Source organism: Aquarana catesbeiana, linkage group LG07 (assembly GCF_042186555.1).
Source record: "Aquarana catesbeiana isolate 2022-GZ linkage group LG07, ASM4218655v1, whole genome shotgun sequence".
In the NCBI taxonomy this organism is placed as follows: Eukaryota; Metazoa; Chordata; class Amphibia; order Anura; family Ranidae; genus Aquarana; species Aquarana catesbeiana.
Window position 1 is genome coordinate 46428108 of NC_133330.1, and position 16140 is coordinate 46444247.

Genomic DNA, 16140 nt, shown 5'->3' on the forward strand with positions numbered 1-16140 from the left:
GTCATGTGCAGTTCCCACCATGTCATGTGCTGTGCCCACCCTGCCATGTGTTGTGCCCAGCATGTAGTGTGTTGTGCCCACTGTGTAATGTGCTGTGCTGTTCAGCAGTGCCCACCATGTCATGTGCAGTTCCTAACATGTAATGTGCAGTTGCATTGTCCACAATGAAATGTGCTATGCCATGCAGTGCCCACCATGTAATGTTTTGTGCCCACCATGTAATGTGCTGTGCCATTCAGTGCCCACCATGTAATGCGCTGTGCCCACCACGTCATGTGCTGTGCCATGCAGTGCCCACCATGTAATGCGCTGTATCCACCATGTAATGTGCTGTGCCATGCAGTGCCCACCATGTCATGTGCTGTGTTGTGACACCATGTCATGTGCTTTGCCCATCATATAAGGTCCTGTGCCCACCGTGTGCATGTGCTGTGTTGTGCCCATCATGCAATGTGCTGTGTTGTGTAGTACCAACCATGTCATGTGCTGTGCCCACCATATAATGTACTGTGCCTACCTTGTAATGTGCTGTATTGGGCAGTGCCAACTGTGTAATGTGCTTTGCCCACCATTAAATGTGCTGTATCCATGTATCCACCATGTAATGTGTTGTGCCAACCATGTAATGTACTGTGCTATTCCCCCCCCGTGTTATGTACTATGCTGTGCCTCCCACAGACTCACCCACTCAATCCCACCCCCCTCTCTCTTTCACCCCCCTCACCCCCTCTTTCTCTCATCCCCTCTCTTTCGCCCTGTTCTCTCTCTCACCCCCTTCACCCCCTACCACCCTCTCTCTTTCACCCTCTTTCTATTCCCCTTTTTCTCACCCCCTCTCTCTCGTCCCCTCTCTCTCACCCCCTCTCTCTCTCTTATTCACCCCCTTTCTCTCTCTTTCCCCCTCCCTCTCATCCCCTCTCTTTCAACCCCCCCATCTCGCTATCACACCCCCCCCCCCTCTCTCAACCACTGTCTCACACCCCTCTCTCTCTTTAATTTAAATTTAACAAAAAATTGTTTGTATTTTCATTTTATTTATTTCCATAAAAAGGCCCACCAAAATCCTTAGCACCAGGCCCATGTTGCTCTTAATCTGGCCCTGTAAGCAACACCTTTTTTTCTGCCAGTGCCCATCCCGAGAATAGACTCTGGATCCGCCCCTGCTACCTGGATTTCTAAAATGTTAATGGGCAAAGCCGTTTCTGATCTGGGCCACTTCTCTTGGACAACTGCCTCTTTAAGGACTGTCCCCCAACCTAAACAAAAAAAGGTTGGCATATGTTGTTGCTATTTCCCAGGAAACTGAAGGAAGGATTTTCCTCTTTGCAGAATTTTGGATGTTAACCATAAACTGAGGCTCCAGCGCACCCAGCCTACAACACCTGGTATTTCCAGGTGGTCTATCATCCGGGTACTAACCAGGCCCGACCCTACTTAGCCTCCAAGATCAGACAAGATCAGGCGCTATCAAGGTGATGTGGCCGTAGGCTTTGGAGTCAGACACATTGGGAATGTAGAGCTTGAACCTTTGTTTCAAGCCGATTGGATACTGTTTTGCAGCAGTCTAGAATGAAACTGAGAATAAGGAACGGCCTCGAATGAAGCCACCATCTTTCCCAACAACCTCATGCAAAGTTGATTAGGAGAAATTCATCTTGCTTCGAATACCTAAATGAGTTCCTTTATGGTGCTGATCTTTGCCTGGAGTATGAATACCCTTTTCTTAGTGTACCTAGAGACCCAAGTATTTTCTTCATGGTTTTAAAGAAGAATCCTCCTAGGTTGGGACTCCAACCTAGATATTCCAGGTAGTCGAATGTGGTGACCATACTTTGGTCTAAGCGGGCTACCGACTGGTCTTTCAAGAACAGATCGACTAGGTAAACCATAATCATTATACCTTGGGCCCTCAATCTGGCTAGAAGAGGAGCCAAAATCTTTTTACTCGAGGTGCAGCAGCTAGATCAGAAAGCAGAGCTACACACTGAAAATGAAGATTTTCCACTTTGAAAGTAGATATTACTACTGAGTGAGGAAATAGGCATATGGAGATATGCTTCTTTGACGTTGAATGACGCCAGAAGTTCTCCTCCTTGTAGGATAGAGATAACAGATTGGATTGACTTAATGCAAAAAAAGAGAGATTATATTCAGGAATTTAATTTTAGATTTCTGAGATCCAGAATGTCCATTTGGATTTAACCAAACCCCAAACTCTGCTCTTACATGGGGGCCACCATGAACACCTTTTGCCAAAATATGATCCAATGCTTGAGAGAGATATTTATTTTTCTCTGGATCCTTAGGAATGTATGATCTGAGAAAATGAGGAGACGGAAACTCTTGGAACTCCAGTTTGCACCTTGGAGCTATTGAGGAAGTCCCCCATTCGTCTTGACACTCCTTCTGCCAGATCCCTGAGAACTGCAGAAGAATTCTCCCTGTTGAGCAAGGGGGGGACCTCCTCATGAGGAGGCTACAGTATCTTGTAGGCTTCCTCCCCCAAGACCTCTTTTGTCCCTGGGGTTAACCCTGAGGATTACCCTTTGAACCTGACGGCGGAAGCCGTCGTGAATGCCTGGAGGCGCATGCCCCTGTTGCAGAAGGAGCTTTGAAGTAAAAATACATTTATTCCTTCACTTAAAAGGCAAAAGGGGTATCTTTCTTACTAGAAATTCTATGGATATATTATCCAAAATATCCCCAGATAGCTGTTTCCCTGCAAAAAGCAAGACTAGCCAGGAGCGTCTTGTATGACGCTAATGCTCCACACACACGATCAGAAATTCTGCCAGCAAAAGTCTGAAGTGAGCTTTTGGTCAGAAATTCCGACCGTGTGTATGCTCCATTGGACTTTTGCTGGCAGAATTACAGCCAGCAAAAGATTGAGAGTAGGTTCTCTATTTTTCAGTTGGAAAAAGTTCCTATCCGAAAATGCGCTCGTCTGTATGCAACTCGTACGCGCAAAAAATCACACATGCTCGGAAACAATTCGACAATTCCGTCAGAAAAACCATCCAAGTTTTTTCTGACGGAATTTCTGATCGTGTGTATGGGGCATTAGCGAAGGGTGCAAGGCCTAGAGGATAGAATCTGTCATAGCAACTATTGCAAACATAAAACTGCCTCCTGGACCTCCTGAGCAGGATAACCTTGAACACCTGTTTAAACTGGTCTCTCAACGATTGACCAATTACTGTCAGCGCAGGCTGAGACACTCAACCTGCCAGAGAAAAAAGTGTTTTGTTTTGTTTTTTCTAATAGGAATTCCAACCTTTTATCCATTGGATCCCTAAGTATTTGAGTATTGTCTGCCGGACAAGTCAAACTTACTCACAAAGGACATAGTAGCGTTAATTGCTGGTATACCCTACTTGAATTTTCTCTACTATAGGATAAAGTGTGAAAACTTTTTAGAAAGGAAAATAATGCTTATCTGGGTGATTCTCCAGATACAAAAAACTTTTCCAACAAAGATTGGACAGGAAAAAGCATGCACAGCTTTGAGGAGGCTTTAGCGAACCCAAACACTCAGTTAAGGGTACATAAATGTGGAGCGGATCATTCAGCAAGAAACTGTACCATCAATCTTACAGATTGTGAAAGCTGACTCCCGCATTTGGCTTCTAAAACATAGAGGGTTGGAAAGTCAAATGAGCAGTCTGAATATTTATGGTGCTTCGGCCAATCCCTGGGGAGGAGTGCCCAGTAGCTAGCTGGAGAGGGACATAAATAGCCTTAGGCCTAGGCCAGCCCTGGACTTGTCCTGCTGGAGGAGCTTCCAGCCTCAGGGGCACTTCCTCTCTGAGGTAGTTTTGCTGGAGTTTGCTGATGTTCATCAAGTTCCCAACTGTGGCACAGCTGGGGGACCTATTCCTAATTTCTTCTGGAGCCAAGGATCTGGTCTGGAGAACTCACTGAGTAGTGCCTGGTTGAAGCCAGGAGGTGTGCAGCTGCCCTGGATATTGTGAGTACTGACCCAAGCTCAAGATTTAGTGACTGTGTGTTGTTCTACATACGGGGTGCCAGCTATAGCTCTTTATGACACTGCTCCAGTTTACATTTACTTGTGCCACATGCTATTCATGGTCCTCAGCCGGGGATGTCTGGACTGTTTCAGTTTGTCTAATTGTGCTACAAATTAACATTATGGCCCCCAGCTGTATGGGCTCAGACTGTTTCAGTCCATTGTTGTCTGTGCCTTACTTTGTTTCATGGTACCCAGCCATGAGTGAAAGACTGTGTTGCTGCTACTTAGAGAGAGAAGTGTAGTGCAGAATTGTGCTCAAGCATTTTGGAATATCCCATTCCCCATTGTCCTCCTCCTGTTACAAATTTCTTTAGCAATAAATAATAAAAAGACTAGACTGTTTACTGAGCTGGAGTGAATGGACTGTTGGTTGTGTGACTGGTGGCTTCTGCACTGTCAGGGAAAGAACCAGTTGAAATCAGCAGCTCTTACGGTGGTAGTGCTATGAAAGTGAAAGAACCTCTGCTGTGTATTATGCTATTTGCCTGCAGTTCCACTTTAATATGTGTGAGTCTGCCAATTTGCTTGATAGAAATAGGGTTTGCTAATTTCTTCTTAGCACTTTACTTCACTGTCAGTTCAGCACCCATTACAGCACCTTAGCCTGCTCACAGTTAAACACATTTCCTTCTATTGAGAGCATTAAAGGGAGTTATGTAAATTTGTCCCAATAAAACACGTATGTCCTGCTATCGGCCACGTCGCAAAATATGCAAATACAGTTTGAGCAAAGCAAAACCTGACAAGTTCAAAAACCTCTTTAAAACAAAAAGCAATTAGAAAGGTGATATATTGTAGATGGAATTCACTTCCTGTATGAATATGACTGAGAACACGTATCCAGTTATGGCTTTAAGTGTTAAGTATATTGACAGGCATTGCTACTATACAGAGATAATGTTTAATTGCTATAAACACAGTGCAATATCCTCTAAAACCTCATAGTTACAGTATCTCACAAAAGTGAGTACACCCCTCACATTTTTGTAAATATTTTATTATATCTTTTCATGTGACAACACTGAAGAAATGACGCTTTGCTACAATGAAAAGTAGTGAGTGTGCAGCTTGTCTAACAGTGTAAATTTGCTGTCCCCTCAAAATAACTCAACACACAGCCATTAATGTCTAAACTGCTGGCAACAAAAGTGAGTACACCCCTAAGTGAAAATGTCCAAATTGGGCCCAGAGTGTCAAAATTTTGTGTGGCCACCATTATTTTCCACACTTCCTTAACCCTCTTGGGCATGGAGTTCACCAGAGTTTCACAGGTTGCCACCGGAGTCCTCTTCCACTCCTCCATGACAACATCACGGAGCTGGTGGATGTTAGAGACCTTGCGCTCCTCCACCTTCCATTGAAGATGCCCCACAGATGCTCAATAGGGTTTAGGTCTGAAGACATGCTTGTCCAGTCCATCACCTTTACCCTCAGCTTCTTTAGCAAGGCAGTGGTCATCTTGGAGGTGTGTTTGGGGTCGTTATCATGTTGGAATACTGCCCTGCAGCCCAGTCTTTGAGGGGATTGGGATCATGCTCTGCTTCAGTATGTCACAGTACATGTTGGCATTCATGGTTCCCACAATGAACTGTAGTTTCCCAGTGCCGGCAGCACTCATGCAGCCCCAGACCGCAACATTCACACCACCATGCTTGACTGTAGGTAAGACACACTTGTCTTTGTACTCCTGATCTGGTTGCAGCCACACAAGCTTGACACCATCTGAACCAAATAAGTTTATCTTGGTCTCATCAGACCACAGGACATGGTTCCAGTAATCCATGTCCTTAGTCTGCTTGTCTTCAGCAAACTGTTTGCAGGATTTTTTGTGCACCATCTTTTGAAGAGGCTTCCTTCTGGCATGACAGCCATGCAGACTAATTTTATGCAGCGTGCGGCATATGGTCTGAGCACTGACAGGCTCACCCCGAACCCCTTCGATCTCTGCAGCAATGCTGGCAGCACTCATACGTCTATTTCCCAAAGATATCCTCTGGATATAACACTGAGCATGTGCACTCAACTTCTTTGGTCGACTATGGCGAGGCCTTTTCTGAGTGGAACCTGTCATGTTAAACCACTGTATGGTATTGGGCTCTTGGCCATCGTGATGCAGCTCAGTTTCAGGGTCTTGGCAATCTTCTTATAGCCTAGGCCATCTTACTGTAGAGCAATAATTCAGTGAGAGCGATAACACCAAATTTAATGTTTCATATTTTCATCGCACACGTTCCTGGTATATGCTCTAAAGGTTGGGTGCTGCACCAACAACCAGCTGGATACTGGTTCAAGTCACAATGTAGATACTTGCCAGCACACCAAGGATCAGCACAATGTGGCGTACAAACGGTTTAGTTTATTGCATGATCACAACACAAAGAGGTGCAACGTTTCGTGACTCCGAAATGTTGTACCTTTTTGTGTTGTGATCATGCAATAAACTAAACCATTTGGACGCCACCTTCTGCGGATCCTTGGTGTGCTGGCAAGTATCTACATTATTAACACCAAATTTAACACACCTGCTCCCCATTCACACATGAGACCTTGTAACACTAAAGAGTCACATGCCACCGGGGAGGGAAAATGGCTAATTGAGCCCAATTTGGAGATTTCCACTTAGGGGTGTACTCACTTTTGTTTCTAGCGGTTTAGACATTAATGGCTGTGTGTTGAGTTATTTTGAGGGGAGAGAAAATTTACATTGTTATACAAGCTGTTCACTCACTACTTTACATTGTAACAAAGTGTAATTTCTTCAGTGTTGTCACATGAAAATATTTACAAAATGTGAGGGGTGTACTCACTTTTGTGATATACTGTGTGTGTATGTATATATATATATATATATATATATATATATATATATATATATATATATATATATATATATATATACATACACACACACAAGTTCTGCTTACTTTTTTTGGAGTACAACACTGTTCAACAATGGTTGTGCTTCACTGATAATGTCTGGTATCTAATAATTGAAAGTTGGTATGCTCTGTAAGGCTCGATTCACACCTATGCATGTTGCTTTTGGGCGTTTTTGGAGGTTTTTTTTTCATGCTTGCCATGTTTTTGAGCAGCGTTTTTGCGGCGTTTTTGCCGCGATTTTGCCGTGATTTGCGTTTTGCGTTTTTTTTTTTTTTTTTTACAGTTTTTTTTTAAGTCTAAAAAAAAAAAATTAAAAAAAAAAAACAAACAAAAAAAAAAAACGGCAAAAACGCATCAAAAACGCATCAAAAACGCTGCAAAAACGGTGCACTTGCGTTTTTGATGCTTGTCCATTGAATTCTATTACATGCAAAACGCTGCATTTTGCATGAAAAAAAGTCAATGCCTTTTTGTATCTCTGCATTTTTGGAAAGGGTCAGGGACTTTTTTTCATGCAAAATGCAGCGTTTTGCATGTAATAGAATTCAATGGACAAGCATCAAAAACGCAAGTGCAGCGTTTTTGCTGCGTTTTTGCCGTTTTTTTTGTTTTTTTTTAAATTTTTTTAAAAATTTTTTTAGACTGTAAAAAAAAACTGTAAAAAAAAACCAAACCGCAAAACGCGGCAAAAACGCGGCAAAAACGCGGCAAAAACGCTGCTCAAAAACGTGGCAAGCATGAAAAAAAAAAACTCCAAAAACGCTCAAAAGCAACATGCATAGGTGTGAATCGAGCCTTACACAATGGAGACCGCGTCTGTATCATATAAATGAGTAAAATAAATAGTAAAATAAATGGGAATTCTATACATTATCCTACATGCACATGCGTCTCCTTCAAGCGTTTATAGCCTGTGACCCCTTGAACCAGTGCTTTTGACTAGAGTGTGCCTGAAAACTAAAATGGACAAAGAAAATCTTCCAACCAAAGGAGTTTTCTCAGTGTTGTCCACAGAAATAAATTATTTCCCATGATGTAGTACATTGTTTTTAAGCACAAAGCCCAGAGCTAAGTAGTAAGTGCAGAAGCTTTGACATAGGAATATAAAATGTTGACTTACTTTCCTTGACCTTTAAAGTGGTTGTAAAGGCAGAAGGTTTTTTTTTATCTTAAAGCATTCTATGATAAAAAAAAGTCTCCTGTGTGCAGTAGCCCCCCCCCCCCCCCATACTTACCTGAGGTCCATCTAGATCCAGCGATGTTGCAGGAGCTTCTCGGACTCCCTTCCTCATTGGCTTAGACAGCAGCGCGGCTTCATTGGCTCCCTCTGCTGTGGATCAAAGTCAGTCAGCCAATTAGGAAAGAAAGGGGACGGGTCACGGTTCTGTGTCTGAATGGACACAGGGATCTGTGGCTCGGTCTGGAGCAAGCGGCTTCCTGTGGGGGCACTTAACAAGAGGGAAGGGCCAGGAGCACTGAAGAGGGACCCGGAAAGAGGAGGATCTGGGCTGCTCTGTGCAAAAACCAACTGCATAGGGCAGGTAAGTATAACATGTTTGTTCTTTTTAACTAAAAAAAAACAAGACTTTACAATCACTTTAACTTTACCCCAAAACACATAAATTGAACCTTCTCCACACACCTAACACTAAACCTAACTCAAAAACATAACTTTTAACACTGAACCCAAATCTAACAGTTTTACTGTATCCTAAACATTAGAAGTAGGGATGCAATGGTTTTTTTTTTTTTATTGGCGAGTACGAGTACCAATACCAATACTTTCGGTCAGGTGCTGGCCGATACCGAGTACCGATACACATGTTGAACTGGATGGACTTGTGTCTTTTTTCAACCTCACCAACTATGTAACTATATGTAACTATGATACTTTGCAGTGCAATTTGCATCCATACAAAATTAATGGGCACAAATCTCACTGCAAAGAATTGTATGCGGTGCAGTTCCTGTCCGAATCACCTCTCCTGTGTAAACCCAGGCTTGGCATAGTGATTTCTGCCTGGGCTCACACAGGAGTGGTGCAGGAAACTGCATGCGATTCGGAGAGGAATCACACCGCATTCCTGTTCAAATCCTTTGCAGTGCGATTTGTGCCCATTCATTTTGTATGGACGCAAATCACACAGCAAAGTATCAGTTTCGTTATCTGAAGCATTTTTACGAGTACAAGTACTCATGAAAATACTCAGTATCTGCACCCACATCAATACCGGTATTTGTGCATCCCTATTTACAAGTAACCCTTTATCTTGTAGCCCTAACTCTGAAACCTAACCTAAAACACAACCCCCTAAATCCCAACTCTAACCAGAACTCTTGACCCCTGACCATAAAATGAATCTTAACCTAATCGCTTAACACTAACTTAACTTTAACTTAACCCTCACATATACCCAGTGAAGTGACTGACCTTAGGTCATACACAGAGATTAAACAACTCCTCCTATATAAGTTGTATTTGTTTACCTGCAGCCCTCTTTTCTCTACCACCAGTGCAGTATTTACACAGTTGAGCTTTCAAAAAGCAGGGGGTGAGGAGCTGAAGTTACACACTGCAGAGCTCAGTGAGGGGAACTCTGAGCCCTGATAGGAGGGAAGAGACACCCCCCCCCCCCCCTCCACACAACTGAAAAACACTGAAACCACTGATCCCTACTGGGAGATCAACATGAACAAACGTGTTAGTGCCAAGATCAAATTATACCATACGATGCATTACACTGGGTCATCTAATGTCTGTACAGAGCTAGTCATAGGATAATGCTAAAACAAACACCGTATACAGTATTTCAGAACATCCATAAAAGAAGCTAAAGGTTCTCTTCAACCTCTCCTTTTCCCTCTTACTTTTGTGGAGTTTTTTTGGAATGTGTTAGTTGCAGTCATGAGCACTGCTTTACACACATTACATATCCCAAAATGCAAAGTCCATAGCCCATCTCTAGAACAAGCAAATGGGAGAAAGTACATAGCTACCCTCTGACAGGAAGTCAGATCACAGCAGCAAAAGCAAAGGGATTTGGAGATTTGGAGGAGGCTGAGAGCAATAAAACCAGAGTTTAGTGTCTTATTAATTTGGCAAATAAAAGCAATCTTCTCTGGGCCTGGCACACTTCAAACACTAGAAGTATGTTAATTGGTGATAACATTAATCAGTACATAGAGATGAGACCGTGCCAATGATGGAAAAAAGCTGCTACATTCCACTTACATTTTGTCTTCAAAACAGATTGTAGGGCCAACCACATTGGCTGCTCCACTTATGATTTTAAAGGCATAGTAATTGTCCGGACACTCCTTCTCATTTCCACATTTGGTGTGTGCTTTTTTCAGACCTGGAAGAAAGTAAAATCCATCAAATGTTACTAGAAAACACAGCACAGCTTGTGCATGTGAATTGCACTTTTGTTTTGATAAAGAGGGCCTTAAATGTGGCCCCGTGCATCACCAAAGGGCCACACATAATATTCAATGAATGTAATGCTACCCCTACTGGGTTTCTCCTGGGGAATATAGAGAAACTGGATACCCCAAGCATTTCATTGAAGGTTAAACACGCCTTTCTCATAGTTCTTGATGAAGCGGGTCAATCTGCCCAAACCTCATCTCTTCAATCACCTTGAGAGATTAAAATGTTATGTTATTGAGCTATGTAATGATCTGATAGATGGGGTAGCTAGGGTAATATGTGAAAACAGGTATTGTGAATCAATATTGAGGCTTTGTAAATGCATTAACTGCTTGCCGACCATATCACTTAGGCCCCTTTCACACTGGGGCGGGGCAGCGTCGGTGGTAGAGTGCCGCTATTGTTAGCGGCGCTTTACCGTAGGTATTGGGCTGCTAGCGGGGCGGTTTTACCCCCTGCTAGCGGCCGGGAAAGGGTTAAAAGCCACCGCCTGTCCCATTGATTTCAATGGGCAGGAGCAGTGTATACACCGCTCCTTCACCGCTCCGAAGATGCTGCTAGCAGGACTTTTTTACCCGTCCTGCTAGCGCACCGCTCCAGTGTGAAAGCCCTCGGGGTTTTCACACTGGAGACACAGCAGCGGCTGTTTCGGGTAGGTTTGCAGGCGCTATTATTAGCGCAATAGCACCTGCAAACCGCCCCAGTGTGAAAGGGGCCTAAGATAAACAGTGACAAGGTGGTTCTACTGCACTGTATCACCTACCTAGTACATGATACAGCACTTCCGGGCTGGGGGCGCGCAGGTGCTCCAAAGGCAGCCCCGCCCCTGCTATGATTATTCACAGCAGGAGCCGATCAACAAGTAACGTGGACTTGGTGTCCGCCGGCACCTGCCGATTGTTCGCTACACAGACAGAACGTCAGTCTGCCTATGTAAACAAGGCAGATTGCCTTTTTGTCAGTAGGGAAGGTATTGGTCCTGTGTGACACGGATTTATGCCTTCCCCTAGTAAAAGCACCTCCCACACAGTGAGAAAACCAGGTTAACTCTTTGATCGCTCCTGATGTTAACCCCTTCCCTGCCAGTGTCATTAGTACAGTGACAGTGCATGTTTTTAGCGCTGATCACTGTATTAGTGTCACTGGTCCCCTAAAAGTGTCAAAAGTCTCAGTTAGTGTCCTGACTGTCCACCGCAATATAGCAGAATACACATTGTCCTAAATTGATGAAAAAATTTGATTTTTATATTGGATATGTTTTATAGCAGAAAATAAAAAATATATATTTTTTTTCCAAGATTGTCTTTTTTTGTTTATAGAGCAAAGCATAAAAAAACGCAGAGGTTATCAAATACCAACAAAAGAAAGCTCTATTTGTGGGAAAAAATGGACATACATTTTATTTGGGTACAGCGTTGCACGACCGCACAATTGTCAGTTAAAGTAACGCAGTGCCATATCGCAAAAAATGGCCTGGTCATGAATGGGGGGTAAATCTTCAGGAGGGCAAGTGGTTAAAGTATAAGTAAAGGCAAAACTTTTTTTTTTTTTTGGTTTTGGATAGAGTGCAGATGGATTAAAACGCTTGTCAATTTGTATTGCTGTCTGTGCCCTCATTAGAGAGATTCACCCTCTCTATTTGTCCTGTTTACCATTATTATAGAAAGTGAAAAAAAGAAAAGAAAATACCACATTTTTGGGGTTGTCCCCAGAAAAGTAATAGAGGGGAAATCTTCCAATGGGGAGACTAGGTCTGGTGACCTGGGGGTCCCCAAGGAATTCCCTTAAAGTAATGGTAAAGTCTTGTTTTTTTTTCTATAAAAATAACAAACATGTTATACTTGCTCTGTTGCAGTGGATTTGCACAGAGCAGCCCAGATCCTCCTCTTCTTGGGTCCCTCTTCGGTGCTCCTGGCCCCTCCCTCCTGTTGAGTGCCCCCCACAGCAAGCAGCTTTCTATGGGGGCACCCAAGTCAAGCTGCAGCTCTGTGTTTCCAATCAGACACGGAGCTGTGGTTCAGCCCCGCTCCCTCTCTTTCTAGGGAGGGAATCAGGAGGGAAAATCCTGGACAGTCGTGGACGTCGCTGGACAGAGATGGGTAAGTATTGGGGAGCTGAGGGGAACTTCTGCCCATAGAAGGCTTTTTATCCTAATGCATAGAATGCATTAAGATAAAAAAAAAACCTTCTGACTTTACAACCCCTTTCATTTATAGGGATTTCCTGTTTCGTTATTGGACTGAAAGTGAAGGAAAATCTCCAATGGGATACAGATGGCGAAAAAAATCTGATGGGGATTGTAACCCTTCTTTACTCTATCCAAAATGAAAAAAAAAAAACAGTTTTGCCTATAGTTCTACTTTAAGGCCTAAACATGCCCACCCAGGAACAGTATAGTACCCTTCTGGTTTAAACATGGGTTTTTTGATGCAAGATTATGTCAATAAAATTAAATTAGTTTTTAATATGATACAATATGTATGTGTAATATATCTATGTAGGACCTGGAAAGTCCCAACATATATTCTATTTTTCTTAAACTTTATCAATAAGGGATGTGGTGTGCTGTCCTAATAGGCCATTTTAAGTATTTAAGGTGTAGGTATATGTGGTAGGCTTTACCCAAAGATCAAGACAGGTCCCAAAGTGAAACTGGCTAATAAAAGTAATACTTATCTTTGTTTCTTGCTCTTATGCAGAACTTTTCAAAGGGTAAAAATGGTTGCCAGGTTCACTTTAAACTACGGGTAATATGGTGTCTCTGGGTACCTCTAACTGTTTAATCACAATGAATTGCCGGCACCTCGATGGTATCCAAATACAAATCTCCTTTATTTCCAAGGGACAAAATCCACTCCAAAAGTCTATGCGTTTTGGTCGCTAGGCCTTAACCGTGGCTAACAATAAAAACTATAACACACTATATACAGAATTTAAAAACCATGTGACAATAAGGGGGGGGGGGGGGTAAATAAAAACACAGGTGTGCATAAAGGTGAATCCAGTAGATAGTATACAGCAGTGATGGCAAACCTTGGCACCCCAGATGTTTTGGAACTACATTTTGCATTTTCCATGATGCTCAACTACACCACAGAGTTCATGAGCATCATGGGAAATGTAGTTCCAAAACATTTGGGGTGCCAAAGTTCCATATATATATCCATCACTGGTATATAGTCTTACTTGGGCCTGCAGAGGCCTCCAGTCTGATCACTGGTGCATCTAATCTAGTGTTTAATGGAGCAGAGATATCAGTGCTGTATGTCTATCTTTAACTGCTTAATGCCTGCCTCACAACAGAGATTAACAGCTGCAGTTCAGCTGAATAGCAAAAGAAAATGCAAAGGGGCCTTAGAGCATGCCAGTTCATGCGCATTGTTACTTCTGTACAGAGAAACAGAGTCTTCAAAGTTTAAATGACCAGTGTCACAAAGTAGTAATGAGGATTGCCAAGTGTAATAAAATGATACTTACTAGGTTTATCATCAGTGTCCTTATCTACAAGGAAAGAGAAAGAAAAAGTCTCAATTAGCTGCAGGATCACTTTGTAATTCATCACTATTTCTTTTAAAACTACAGTACTTGTAAAGGTATTAAGCTGAACAGCAACAAAATGTGGTGAAAAGAAATGCAAAAGTGACCATTACACCTATCTGAGCTTCTTAAACACCCTATTCCGCAACCCTGGGTATTATTAAGGACCCCCGCTTCCCTCTTTGCAGCTATAACAGCCTTCCTTGTGTAGAGGCATTCCACAGATTTTGTAGTGTGTCTATGGGAATGTGTGTCCTTTCACCCAAAGGAGCATTTGTCGTTTCAGGGATGAGCTCAGGCATGTTTGGATGTCTGGAAATCCCTTTGAAACGCATCAGCCTGCAGGGACAACAGTGAGGTCCCCCTATGCTCTGGTTACCGTTTATTCCGGAAGTGTTTCGCCACAGAGAGTGCATTGGTGAGCTCTATTCATACCTATGCTTGTGAGTAGTTCTTTTTATCACATTTATATTAAAATTTATGGGCATTCCTAATAAAGTTCAATACTTCTACAAACAGGCCCAGATGATCAGTAGTGGAAGACAGTGTCCTCCAGTATTCTGACTACCTGTCCTCTATATGCCCTAGCTTTCCTCCATTGCTCTCCAACCTTCTGAACACAGGAAGTATACATATTCCTTCCCTTAAGAAAAGAGGGTCCAGGTACATGAGTTAGGACTCTCACACATGGGTTCCAAAAATGCCACATTTTTAGGTGTTCAGGAGTTTTTTGTTACTGATCCACATGCAGCCCATTGCCTGTGGGCCTGTACACACAGGCGTGTAACTATAGTTTAGATCAGCAAGTACTCATGTAAATCACACCTCCTCTTTTGACTAGTAGATTATATATGAATGTATTGCATGATGGAATTGTTTTGTGCGTATACATGTGTAAATGCTTACTTTATATGGACTACACTTATATTTTTGCAAAAGGAACTTTCTGCCAGAAAGATCCAGCATTCATACATTATTACTATTTAGCAAGGTCCCGGACCTCCAAAAGCCTAATGCCGCGTACACACGAGCGGACTTTTCGACTGGACTCCTCCAACGGACCGAATCCGGCGGACAACGACCGTGTGTGGGCTTCATCAGACTTCCTACGGACCTTTTTGGTCGAAAATCTGACGGACTTTAGATTTGAAAAATGAATGTTTCAAATCTTCCCGCCGGAACTCAGCCGGACCCAGTTCCTATCGGAAAGCCCGTTCATCTGTATGCTGGTCCGACGGACTGTGCCGTCATAAGGGGCGGGGTCACTGATGACATCACCCGGTGACCACGCCTCATGCCTATATAAGTCATTGTGCACCGTTTACACAACATTACAGTGGGTGAGAGCGTCATGTCAACATCGGAAGAAGAGAAGAGGGAACAAGACGGCGTAGAAGACCGGGCCGCCGCTAGCAAAAGAGCGGCAAAAGAGCAGAAGATAGCGGAGCAGCCCAGCAGAAGAACCGGAGACTGGGAGAAGAGGCCGGAGAGCGGGAGAAGAACCGGAGAGAGCAGGGAAGTCGGAAGAGACCCCCGAAGTTGGAAGAAGACCCCCGGAGCTGCCTAATAAATTACTTTAAAAACCTGTATAGTGTGTTTTTTTTGTTGACACTTTTTCCCCCAGGTGAATGGGTAGGGGTACAATGTACCCCATACTCATTCACATAGGGTGGGGGGCCGGGATCTGAGGGCCCCCTTATTAAAGGGGGCTTCCGGATTCCGATAAGCCCCCGCACGCAGACCCTGACAACCAATGGGCAGAGTTGTCGGGAAGAGGCCCTTGTCCTCATCAACATATGGACAAGGTGATTTGGGGTGGGGGGGCGCAGGGCGCCCCCCTCCCCCAAAGCACCCACCCCCCCATGTTGAGGGCATGCGGCCTGGTACGGTTCAGGAGGGGGGGGCGTTTGCTCGTCCCCACCACCTTTCCTGACCGGCCGAGCTGCGTGCTTGGAGAAGGGTCTGGTATGGATCTTGGGGGGACCCCCACGCTGTTTTTATGGCATAGGGGGGTCCCCTTAAAATCCATACTAGACCTAAGGGCCTGGTATGCTCTGCGACGGGGCTCGCAAGGTGTCCATCTCGCCGATAAAAGCGGCGAGATTGACTTCCCTTTCTAGTCCCGTCGTACCTCATCACGTTCAAAATGAACGGACTTTAGTCCGTGTGTGGGCAAGTCCATTCATTCGGAAGTCCGCCGTAACTCCGTCGAAAGTCAGGGGGTCACCAACACTTAAGGCGTAAGTTCCATTTTTGGGTGGAA

The 16140-nt window shown here is 43.7% G+C and overlaps 1 protein-coding gene and 1 pseudogene across 3 annotated transcripts in view; both read right to left on the reverse strand.

Moving 5' to 3' along the window:
• The window catches only part of FAM3D (FAM3 metabolism regulating signaling molecule D), a 136358-nt gene that overhangs the window by 32192 nt on the left and 88026 nt on the right, over positions 1–16140 (reverse strand). For all 3 annotated transcript variants that reach the window (XM_073592148.1, XM_073592147.1, XM_073592149.1), the window contains 2 exons: positions 13818–13841; positions 10143–10266 (listed from right to left, as the gene is read on the reverse strand). In XM_073592148.1, the coding sequence (XP_073448249.1) occupies positions 10143–10266; positions 13818–13841 (148 nt within the window). The remainder of the gene's footprint in view (positions 1–10142; positions 10267–13817; positions 13842–16140) is intronic.
• On the reverse strand, positions 1371–1489 carry LOC141104109 (5S ribosomal RNA; annotated as a pseudogene).